The following is a 12,016-nucleotide window of genomic DNA, read 5'->3' as shown; positions in this document are numbered from 1 at the left end:
CTTTATTTACAAACTTTTAGTCTATAAAAATATATTTTATTTGTCATTTTTGTTTTCTGTTATCATTTATAAATAATTTGTTTTATATATCATCCTCTTATTCACTGATGTCTGGGTAGACAAATAATAAAAAAATACAAATAATAATAGGTAATAAATGTTAATAATATTTAAAGTTTGCATTAGTCGAAAGCCATGTTATGTATGCTTATAAATGTAGTCTAATAAGTGTATGTTGGTCGAAAAAAATAAATGGCTCTTAAACAGAGGACTTTTGAGCAAATGGAAGAAGCATTCTCTTCTACCTTCTATCTTGCTCTTTCCTTCTTCATCGGTGTTCTGTTATTCTTTAAGCTCGCAAGAAGATCCAAACCCAAAACCAATCTGAATCTGCCACCATCTCCCCCAAAGCTCCCATTCATAGGCAATCTGCATCAGTTTGGGACACTGCCACATCGAGCTCTTCGAGATCTCTCTCTAAAATATGGAGATATAATGATGTTGCAGTTGGGACAGATGCAAACTCCAACCCTCGTCGTTTCATCTGTAGATTTGGTCACCGAAATAACCAAAGCACATGACCTAGCCTTTTCGGACCGACCCCAAAACACTTCCTCTAAAATCTTACTCTATGGATGCACAGATGTTGGCTTCTCACTCTATGGAGAAAACTGGAGACTGAAAAGAAAAATATGTGTTCTTGAACTTTTGACCACCAAAAGGGTGCAATCATTTCGAGTCATCAGAGAAGAAGAAGCTGGGGAGTTGGTGAAAAAGTTACGTGAAGCAAGCACGAACGATGTCAGTTACGTGAATCTGAGTGAGATGATTATGTCAACAACAAATAGTATCGTGTGTAAATGTGCTCTTGGAAGGAAGTTTGCAGGAGATGGTTACAGCAGAGTGAAAGTGTTGGCAAGGGAAGCCATGATTCATATTGCAGCTTTCACTGTTAGAGATTACTTCCCTTGGCTGGGTTGGGTTGATGTTGTTACTGGAAAAATTCAGAAATACAAGGCCACAGCTGCAGCAATGGATGCTTTATTTGAGGAAGCAATTGCAGAACGTTTGAGGACGAGAAGAGAAGGTGAGCACTCCAAAATGAAAGATTTCTTGGATATTCTCCTCAACCATCACGAGGATAACACGCTGGGATACGAGTTCACCAAAAATGACATCAAATCACTGATAACGGTATCTTTTTAGTCCCATCTTATACTCACTCGTAATTTTTTTCCGTAGCTCTAGCTCACAGTTACACGTATATATATGGCACGTAATATATATAAAATAACATTTTAAAATTAAAATAAACCTTTGAGAACCATATTATAATAATAATATATTTAAGTATATTCTGCTTATGTCTATATAGATTAGATAGTTTTATGTTCATGTAATAAATATGGTCACCACCAACGTGTTTATTTTTCGTGGACTGCATCGCTTGTGGCAGTTGATATGTACAGATCAGTCCATTTTCTGTCACTTATATTGTCTTTGTCAACTTTTAATGTCTTGGTCATATAATAGCATTCAGCTTTTATTGATTATCCATATCTTGATAGTTGTTCACCAGGCGAATACATATGGAAGGCTTCGTTTACAATTGAAAATTTTATATTGTTGTCATTGTTAAGTTCAATGAAAATTTAAAGATAAATGATTATCTAATACACCTAAATATTTTATATTCAACATTATTTTTACTTATTTTTTATTTTTTTTTCTTGAAAAACTATAAAATTTGGAAAATGATATTTTGACATCAATTTTTGACACTATTTTGACACTGCACACTGTCAAAAGTGGTTGGACGATTTCAAATTAAAAAAAGCTGAGACAAGAGCATATTTGAAAGAAAAAAACCAATTTTTTTTTTTAATTTAAAATCGTCCAACCACATTGATACATGTGCAATGTCAAAATGATGTCAAAAAATTGGTGTCAAAATATTATTTTCCATAAAATTTTACACTTTTTAGACTATTTTACTCTTGTATTATGTGTCAATTGAATGTAAAAGTATATCATGCTATTATTATTCAAATTTAAATTGTTAATTTTTTAGGACATGTTTCTGGGAGGTACCGACACAACTGCAGCCACATTAGAATGGGCCATGTCAGAACTTATGAGGAACCCAAGCACAATGAATAAAGTGCAAGAAGAAGTGAGGAGAGTAGTAGGTGATAAATCAAAGGTGGAAGAGAATGATGTGAATGAAATGCGATTTCTAAAATGTGTAGTTAAAGAAACTATAAGGTTGCACCCTCCAACTCCTCTTTTGGCTCCTCGAGTAACAATGTCTGATGTTAAACTAAATGGATACGATATTCCTGCAAAAACAACGGTATATATCAATGCATGGGCAATGCAAATGGATCCTAAACTTTGGGATCGTCCTCAAGAGTTTTTGCCAGAGAGATTTGAAAACAGTGATTTTGATTTCAAAAATCAAGAAAACTTTCACTTTATTCCATTTGGTTTTGGAAGAAGAGGATGTCCTGGAATGAGTTTTGCAATTAGTTCAATTGAGTATGTGCTTGCTAATCTTCTTTATTGGTTCGACTGGAAGTTGCCTGAAACTGATACTGGCACACTTGATATAGACATGAGCGAGATATTTGGACTTGTTGTCTCAAAGAAACTACCACTTCTCCTCAAACCAAAAGCCTTTTCATCTTAAGTCAAGTTCTACTATATGTTCTCTTTTTGTTATATTGTGACGACACCCTATCTATACTTGTTGTACTAGTTGGATAAGTATATATGTTGTTATATAAATATTAGACTTAGTATTTTCATCCCATTATTTGTAGAATTGATTTAATGTGAGTTTTTATTCTTTAGTTTTTATTTTGTTTAAAAGAATTAAATGTGTTTTTTTCTCGTAAATTGATGTCAACATTATTTGAAAGGTAATTGTGTGTCAATATAAACAATTACGGATGTTGGTTATGAAGGGGAATTTACAACTATCAAAGTTTTCTCATTTTATTATACATATATATATATATATATATATATATATATATATATATATATATATATATATTAAAATCATATTTATATATTATATATTACTTATTAGAAAAGTTTTTTATTTCTTTTTAGAAACTTGTAAAACCATGCACAGCCAATCCCCTCTCCCCTATGCAATTTATTTTTCTTATTTCTTTCATTTCTCTTTCTCACCTCCTCTTTATCTCAATTTTCACCATCAATTTCTTATCCTTTTCAAAACAAAATAGCAATTTCATTTTCTCTTGTATGTGATTTTTCTATGTTATAAGTATATCTCTATTTTTAGATATCATAAAATCATGTTCTAATAGTTGATTGAACTCTTCCTTGTGTGAATAGAGTTATTTTAGGCTTTGAAAGTATGTAAGAGAAAAGCAATATTAGAAATTTTCTTTAAGATAAGAGAATCTAATCATTTAAATGTTGTTAATCTTCTTGAAATATTAGTCTTGGTTTTGGGATTTAATTTGGGATGTTGAGAAATTCTCTAATTGCATGAAAGAAAAGACATGTATGCCGTGTACCATTGGACGGTTATAAATTTATCTCTTTTTAAATAGGTGTGAGGTGATAAATTTATATTAGAAAAGTTATGATAAAGAGTAAAAGAATTGGTTTTTTTTAAGAGGAATGCTTGTGATGAAGATGAAAAAATGCATATGTCAACCAAACTTGATAAATTTCATGAAAATCCAAAAATTTAAGAAAGTGAAAATAAACTCTCTAAAGGTCATAGAGATATATATAATGAATTTGAAAATTTTTTAGAACGTGATTTGAAAAAGCGTCATCAAATTTGGCAATACCCACCAAATCAAATTGATTAGGTAGGAATGACTTAACTAAAATGGAGTCCATATCAATTGCATCTAGAAAATTATCCATGGTTTACTAAAGATGATCATATAAGAATATTTCAATACATTTGGTTTAGCTTATTTCCTTCATGGTTATAGTATTAGGTGTTAAAAGATGTTGCATATCGCTTACCTTGTTATCGTTTTAGTAAAAAAACAACCGAACGTCGTGGTTAACATTGTTGATAGGGGGAGCTAAACCTACCCTTTATATCTATATTTTTGATGATGAACAAAAGAATGATTTTATAGTTTCTTGTACAACAAATGACATAACAATTGTTTTATCATCATTATGATTGTGCTTTATATATGCATTCATTTTTTGTAAATGAATCATGCATTAAACATATTGAATAGATCATTTCTGGTATAAATAATCAATTTAACAATGTATATAATCTGTTAGATTTCTCCATATCACTTGTATGCTTAACATGGGCAAATAGTTGCATAATAATCAATTATATAAATTGTATAATCGATTAAAACAGGAAGCTATGTCAATATATGTTTAGTATACTGATCTGTTTATTAGAATAAAAATTGATTTGAAAATTTGCTTAAGTGTTGACATAATTGATTACATAAGTTTCATAATCGATTAAGTATGTTTCATATGTCAAAATCAATTTCATTTAATAGCCTAAACTGTTTTAACGGTCAAATGAACTTATTACCGGCTAATGAGAATTATATAATCAATTGTATGTACGTTGTATAATCTGTTAAATCAAAACAGAAGCAAACTTGAGAGAATATGTTAAAACATAAGGAAAAGCTTAACAGATTACATAAGATTTTGTAATTATATTATGTCAAGATTCATAAATTCCTATGAATAATTGTCTTGTGTGTTGTTTCAAAAACAATTGAATTGCAATCAATTTCATAACTAACTGTTTCATTGAGTTTTGATTACAGGAGCATCCAAAAAGTTTGTTGAATAATCAAGGATCAATTTGGGTTTATATACATCAAGATTCTATTAAGAAAGTGTGCTAAACAAGTTCTGATTCAATATACACTTTTTGGTTAAATATGATTTTAATCTTTAAACTTGGATGAAAAACTGAAATTTGTTACTGTCCAAACTTTGATACATTTTGCTTTCTTAACTTTAAAAATAAATGAATTTAGCCATCTTAACTAATGACATTAAAATTGTTTTAGGTGTTAAACGACGTTCCAGGTAAACATTTGAGTCAAAACGTGTCAAATGGTGTAAATACCTTAAACGCTAGTATGAAATGTACGTTTAACACGTCAACAACATTTATTGCAATTAGGTTAAGAGAACTATATCTATTTATGTTTAAAGCTTGAGTACCAAACTATATCAAAGTTTGAGACATGGACGAACTCCAATTATGTGTTGAAGTTTAAAGACTAAAAACATTTTTAACCATAAATTCAATAATCTTAAAGACGCTACAACTTTGTAAAATTATTGTATTCTATATTCAGTTGTTGCTCCAAATTATACTTGAAAGAGTCATACATATATTCTTTGACAATGTTCTTCACCAACATCACATATAATTTTTTTCTAAATGTTTGTCATCTCTTCTTTAAAAGCATTTGCTTTTTGACATAATTGGAATATCTAATATTTCTCTGTGTAATGTGAATATTGTATAATTGTTGATAATAACAAAGATAAATATGTAATCACTTATCTCCCAAAGGGCATCATGCATCTCATTCAGACAACAAACATATGAAATGATATGTCTTACTGACAGGTTTTCTATTTTGTTGAGTAAGCAATAACTCATCAACTTTCTTTTTATGCTCTGAGCTAATCTAAAATTGCATTTATCCAACTTCGATCAATAATTATGTACATTATAAACTACGTGAATCATGTAATGTAATTCTATTTTTGTAATTGAAGGTGAGACCCTACGTTTTAGAAAAACTTTTTCCATAATTCATTAGTATGTACAAACGAAGTCTTTTATCTAAAATGAAAGTTCTCATAATTTATTAGCATGTACAATTTAATATAATTTAGTTCCTATAAATAAAATACTCAAATTTAATTAATTTTCAAAATTATATCAATGACTACTATTATACAAATAACCAACATTTTAATTTTTAAATTTGGTTTAAACATATTAATGCTCAATTACAAATAAAACAAATAAATGGTTCGATTTATACATATTTTTTTATCTTAAATTCCATCCACCTAATTTAATTATTGAGGAAGTTAAATTGGGTTGAGTCAATTAGATCAACATTTTGAATAATTTAGTTTTTGCTAAAATTAATCCAATAAGTGAAGTCATAGGTTTGTGCAATCTAATTCAAAACATATAAGAAAAATATAATACAATTTATCAATAACAGAATGTAAGAGTAAATCTAAGGGTGAGTCTTGAGTTGCCCAAATTAAACAATCATCCAACTCTCCTAAGAATGAGTTAGTTTGGTTTGAATCGAATTTGATTCAATTAAAAATTAAACTTAACTTAATATAATTGCATTAAGTTGAATAAAATTGAATTATTAAATAACCCAACCCAATAAACATCTTTATATCTAATAATTTAATATATTATAATTCTTTTAATAATTAAAAAAAGAAAGAAAAAAAGGAAATTTCTTAATATAAGAAAAACACAAAAGCTTAACTAAATATTTATTGCTATCCACTTGAGTTTATATTCTCTTGTATAATATAACTAATTTATCTACTCTAGAGAAAATTTAAAGACAAAAAAGTCATAATTTTTTAATAAAATAAAAATAAATGAACATTTTATTCTCTATATTATATTTATATATTTTCTATATGTTATATATATATATATATATATGCACACACACACTAAAATTTAAAGTCTTATTGCAAATTATCTTTAGTCGGAATATTATTTTATTTTGGTCAGTCAGGATATTGTTTTATTTGGGAGACGAGCCTTGTTTATTTGGGAGGGAACCTTGTGTAATGTTATTTGCTAATTAAAAAGTTAAACATATTTTTAATTCTCAAACTTTGACATGAATATGAAATTTATTTTTGTTTTATAATTTGATATAATCTCGTCTTCAAATTTTAATAATAAATAAATATAATTCTTTATAGAATTAATAATATTAAATTAAATGACTAATATTTTTTTCAAGTTTGGAAAAACGTATTAAGATTTAAAATAAATAAAAAATTAATTTCAAATATAAGATTAAAAAGTACATTTAAACCATTAAAAAAATCTTGGTGATAATATTTAAAAATAAAAATAATAGTAATCCAATAATTGTTTTAGGTAAGACTTGTTGGAGTGCAATAACTTGTTGGTGACTTTGGGATTTTGTCCAATCCAGCCCTAGCAAGCTACCAAAGGACAATGCCACCGCCTACATAGTCTCTATCCGAAAAACAAAGTCTTCATTAAAATGTTAATTACATAAAGCATTGATCATGATGTTGTGTTTTGTTGGTCACTTAAGCAAAGAAAGTAATATGTTATTATTCATTTGATGTGAAATAGATCTTAAATTCAAAGCCTATAAAAGTGGAAAGCTTAAAGTCCTATGAATTAAAAGATATTTATTAAAAAAAAGGAAGCAATATAAATCAAGTTAGGGCATATTTACGTAATCATAGTAACCTGTACCCAACGGATTAGTGTAAAGTATAGGAAATATATCATACATAGAAAAGAAATTATTGTCCACTGTAAATCTTCAAACGTTGCCTATACAGACAAAATTCTGGCTTGGTAACTACAATCAGAACATAACCCTACAAATCAAATTAATGACGATGATATATAATAAAATAGTGAAATGAAAGCTACGCAGTTCTACAAATTCACGTGTTGGCTCACCATTCATAATCATTTTTCTAACACCAGAAGTGCCAAAGTAGCTGTCGCAGTGGTTCTATTACTCTTTTCATTTGATTATGTTATTATTAGATCTAGTCACTCACGGATATATGCAGTGGTGGATTCAAAGGGAATGGAGATTATTTCAAATATTTATAATACTTGTCATCAAATAAAATAAAATATGAGATGGAATCAACGTTCAACTATATAAAATATAACAAAAATCAATCCAATGAACTGAAAATATAAAAACACATGATCAATCAAAATAAAAAATTAAAAATTGACAAAAATCAGAACAACATAAATATATATATAAAACAAGAGTAATAGTATTATAAACATTAATTATATTCATTTTACACATATTACAAGGATAAAATAGTCATAAAAGTATAAATTTTTGTATTATTTCAAGAAAAAAGAGTAAAAAGTAAGGATAATATCAAATAGATGTAAAAAATTTAGGTGTGTCAAAGAATCATTACTCAAACAATAATATTAAATGTGCACTTATATTTTAGAGTAGTGATACTATGACACACTTTTATATTCATTTAACACACTACAAGGATAAAATGATCATAAAAGTATAATTTTTGTATTTTTTAAGAAAAAAAAGAATACAAAATAAAGAAAATAATATCAAATGAATGTAAAAAATTTATGTGTCAAAGAATATTTTTCTATATTTTATTCTGCAAAGGGCATGTACAAACCGTTCAATCCTAGAAAAGTCTGCCACTAAATGTATGCAATTCAAGTAAAGTGACACAAATATTTTAAGCATATAAAACTAAATCTTCAAATTTATGTAAGAATAAAGAACTTAATTTATTTATACAGCTAATATAAATATTTTTATACCCTTATTCAATAAATTTAATTATTTTATATCGTATTACATCACACGTTACTTTTGTTGAAAATCTTTTGTTGGTGTGAACGGAAGACATTAACTATAGTTATTCATATAAGAGAGACATAACATCATTCCCAATATAAAATTTTAATGTCAATACGTCGTTGTTTGTTTTACTTAAATTATTCATTTTTGTGATAATTTTTAATTTATATTTGAATTTCTAACCGCTAATTTTGTTTCTATTACAATATGATATATTTGTCTCATTTATTTATCTTAACACACTTTTATCAACTCAATTGTTATTGAGTCTTACCACAACGAGAGATATTTTATTTTCGTTTAAGTTGGACACAAAATAATTGAGTCTGAAATTAACGTTAAATTTTTTTATTTGAAACACTGGAGTGATTAACCACCTACGAAGTATAATAAGGTAGACTATAAATGATTGATTATGATGTAATAGGAAAATATATATATATATATATATATATATATATATATATATATATATATATATATATATTTATTTATTTATTTNTATATATATATATATATATATATATTTATTTATTTATTTCGAAGCCAAGGCTTCTAAGAAAGCATAAGAAGGGAATTTAATTAAAAGGAAGAGTAAAACATAAAATTAAGGTAACGAAGAACAGTAAAACAAACAACTGTTAAAATTATATTTTTTGTAACTGTCTTCTTTTATTTCAATTTATTTTAATTTATTAGTTGCTACACTTTAGGAGCTCTCCTTATCCACGTTTCTAGAAACTGCTACTGCGTGGTTTCTGAAAACTGTTATTGCTACGTAGATGCTTTCAATTTTATCATTATAAATGTATCTGGGATATATTAAATAAAATAATCCTTTTCCAGAATTAAGGAATTCTCCACCGTCTTCCTTCTTCATTTTCCCGTTGCTTCTTTTTCTTCTATTAATCCAACAAATTGGTATCAGAGCATATTTTTCTTAAGGGACCTGTAGAATGGAAGGAGAGTCAACTTCCTTTCCAGTAACACTTCCCATCTTTAACGGGGAAGACTATGAAATGTGGGCAGTAAAAATGCAGTCCTATCTAGAGGGACTGGATTTGTGGGAAGCTGTGGAAGAGGATTACACTGTTCAACCGCTGCCAGAGAACCCTACCTTGGCTCAAATCAAAAATCATAAGGAACAAAAAACAAAGAAGGCAAAGGCAAAGTCATCCTTGTTTTCTGGTGTTACAAAATTGATCTTCACCAGAATCATAACTCTTAAATCACCAAAAAAAATTTGGGATTTTTTGAAGGAAGAATATGAAGGAGATGACAGAATAAAAAGCATGCAAGTGTTGAATCTAAGGAGGGAATTTGAGATGCAAAGGATGAAAGAGTCAGAGACAATCAAGGAGTACTCAAACACGTTATTGGGCATTGCCAACAAAATAAAGTTGTTGGACAGTGACTTTGCGGACTCCAGAATCGTCGAGAAAATCCTTGTGACAGTGCCAGAAAGGTACTAAGCGTCTATTGCCTCATTGGAAAACACAAAGAATCTGTCCAAGATTACTTTGGCGGAAGTGTTACATGCTTTGCAGGCCCAAGAGCAACGGAGGCTTATGAGGCAAGAACATGTGGTTGAAGATGCTTTACCAGTAAAGCATCAAGTTGCTGGAACCAGTAAGAAGAAAAGCTTCAAGAAATTTCAGCCAACAAGCAGTGAAGATATTACAAACAAAGGCTAGGATAAAAAGAAAAATTATCCACCTTGTAAGCATTGCGGAAAAATGGGACATCCACCATTTAGATGTTGGAAAAGACCAGAAGCGAAGTGCAGTAAATGCAATCAGCTTGGCCATGAAGNTGTCATTTGTAGAAGCAAACTTCAACAACATGAAGCCAATGCCCAAGTTGTTGAGCAAGACGAAGAAGATCACATTTTTACTGCAGCATGTTTTTCAGCAAGGGGCAACTCAGAATGCTGGCTNGTTGACAGTGGGTGTACCAACCATATGACATATGACAAAACTCTATTCAAGGACTTGAAGCCCACTAAAGTCTCGAAAGTCAGAATTGGAAATGGTAGCTATATTTCTGCAAAAGGAAAAGGAACCATAGTAATTTCAACGAGCACAGGTACAATAACGATCTCAAATGTTCTTTATGTACCTGACATTGATCAAAATTTGCTAAGTGTAGGTCAGTTGATGGAAAAGGGATTTAAAGTGTCCTTTGAACATCAACATTGCCTTATTTATGACATTGCTGGCCGGGAAATTCTAAAAATTAAAATNAGAGNTAAAAGCTTCTCATTTGATCCAACAGAGGAGGAGCAGGCAGCCTATTACACTNANTTCAGTCCTACAGAACTCTGGCATAAGAGACTTGGTCATTGTCATCTTGAAAGAATGTTAAAAATAAAGAAGAATGACATGTCAACAGGTGTACCAATATTTTCCGATAATTTGCCAAATTGTAATGCTTGTCAATTTGGTAAACAAAACAGGAAGACATTTCCCAAATCAGCTTGGAGAGCCTCTCAAAAGTTGCAACTAATTCACACTGATGTAGCAGGACCCCAAAGAACACCATCACTACAAGGTAGTCTTTACTTTGTTCTGTTCATAGATGATTTTACAAGAATGTGCTGGATTTTTTTCTTGAAATTCAAGCATGAAGTGGCTGGAGTATTTATGAAATACAAGAAAATGGTAGAAACTCAAAGTGGCTACAAGATTCAATTTATAAGGTCAGACAATGGGAAGGAATATACATCAACTAAATTCAATCAATTCTGTGAAGAAGTTGGGATTGAGCATCAATTAACAACTCCTTACACTCCTCAACAAAATGGGGTTAGTGAAAGGAGAAACAGATCGATAATGGAGATGGCTAGATGCATGTTACATGAGAAGGAGCTACCAAAAACATTTTGGGCAGAAGCTGGTAATACAGCGGTTTACTTGCAAAATCGGCTTCCAACTAAAGCCTTGAAAGACAAAACTCCATTTGAAGCTTGGTATGAATATAAGCCTTCTCTAACCTTTCTTAAAGTATTTGGTTGTGTTTTTTTTGCACATGTTCCTCAGGTTAAGCGTGATAAACTTGACAAAAAGGCAATTCCGGGCATTTTTGTGGGATACAGTANAGTTTCGAAAGCCTACAAAGTTTATCATCCTCAAACCGAAAAGATGACTATCACTAGAGATGTGCATTTCAATGAAGGACAACAATGGGAATGGAAGAATTCACAAAGCACAACTGAATCCTTTCACAATATACNAGATAATCATCCTGGAGAGCAAACCANAGAGTTGTTGCAGAATGAATTGGAAGATGAACCTCCAATTAGGGGCACAAGGCTATTGACTGAAATCTATCAAAGATGTAATGTAGCCATTTGTGAACCTGCTAGTTGTCAGGAAGCACTA

At 29.6% G+C, this 12,016-nt stretch overlaps 2 protein-coding genes across 2 annotated transcripts; both read left to right on the top strand.

The window, feature by feature from the left end:
• The first annotated feature begins 210 nt into the window (after positions 1–210).
• On the top strand, positions 211–2,807 carry LOC106765818 (cytochrome P450 71A1). The gene is made up of 2 exons (XM_014650563.2): positions 211–1,194; positions 2,072–2,807. The coding sequence occupies exons 1-2, from the start codon at positions 253–255 to the stop codon at positions 2,687–2,689; spliced, it is 1,560 nt and encodes a 519-aa protein (XP_014506049.1). The 5' UTR covers positions 211–252; the 3' UTR covers positions 2,690–2,807.
• A 6,785-nt stretch (positions 2,808–9,592) lies between these two features.
• Positions 9,593–10,330, top strand: LOC106766358. Its single transcript, XM_014651092.1, has 2 exons — positions 9,593–10,090; positions 10,184–10,330. Exons 1-2 carry the CDS (start codon positions 9,593–9,595, stop codon positions 10,328–10,330), a joined length of 645 nt encoding a protein of 214 aa, XP_014506578.1.
• The last annotated feature ends 1,686 nt before the right edge of the window (positions 10,331–12,016 follow it).

Source organism: Vigna radiata, chromosome 7 (assembly GCF_000741045.1).
Source record: "Vigna radiata var. radiata cultivar VC1973A chromosome 7, Vradiata_ver6, whole genome shotgun sequence".
In the NCBI taxonomy this organism is placed as follows: Eukaryota; Viridiplantae; Streptophyta; class Magnoliopsida; order Fabales; family Fabaceae; genus Vigna; species Vigna radiata.
This window is presented reverse-complemented; position numbering and strand designations above follow the sequence as displayed.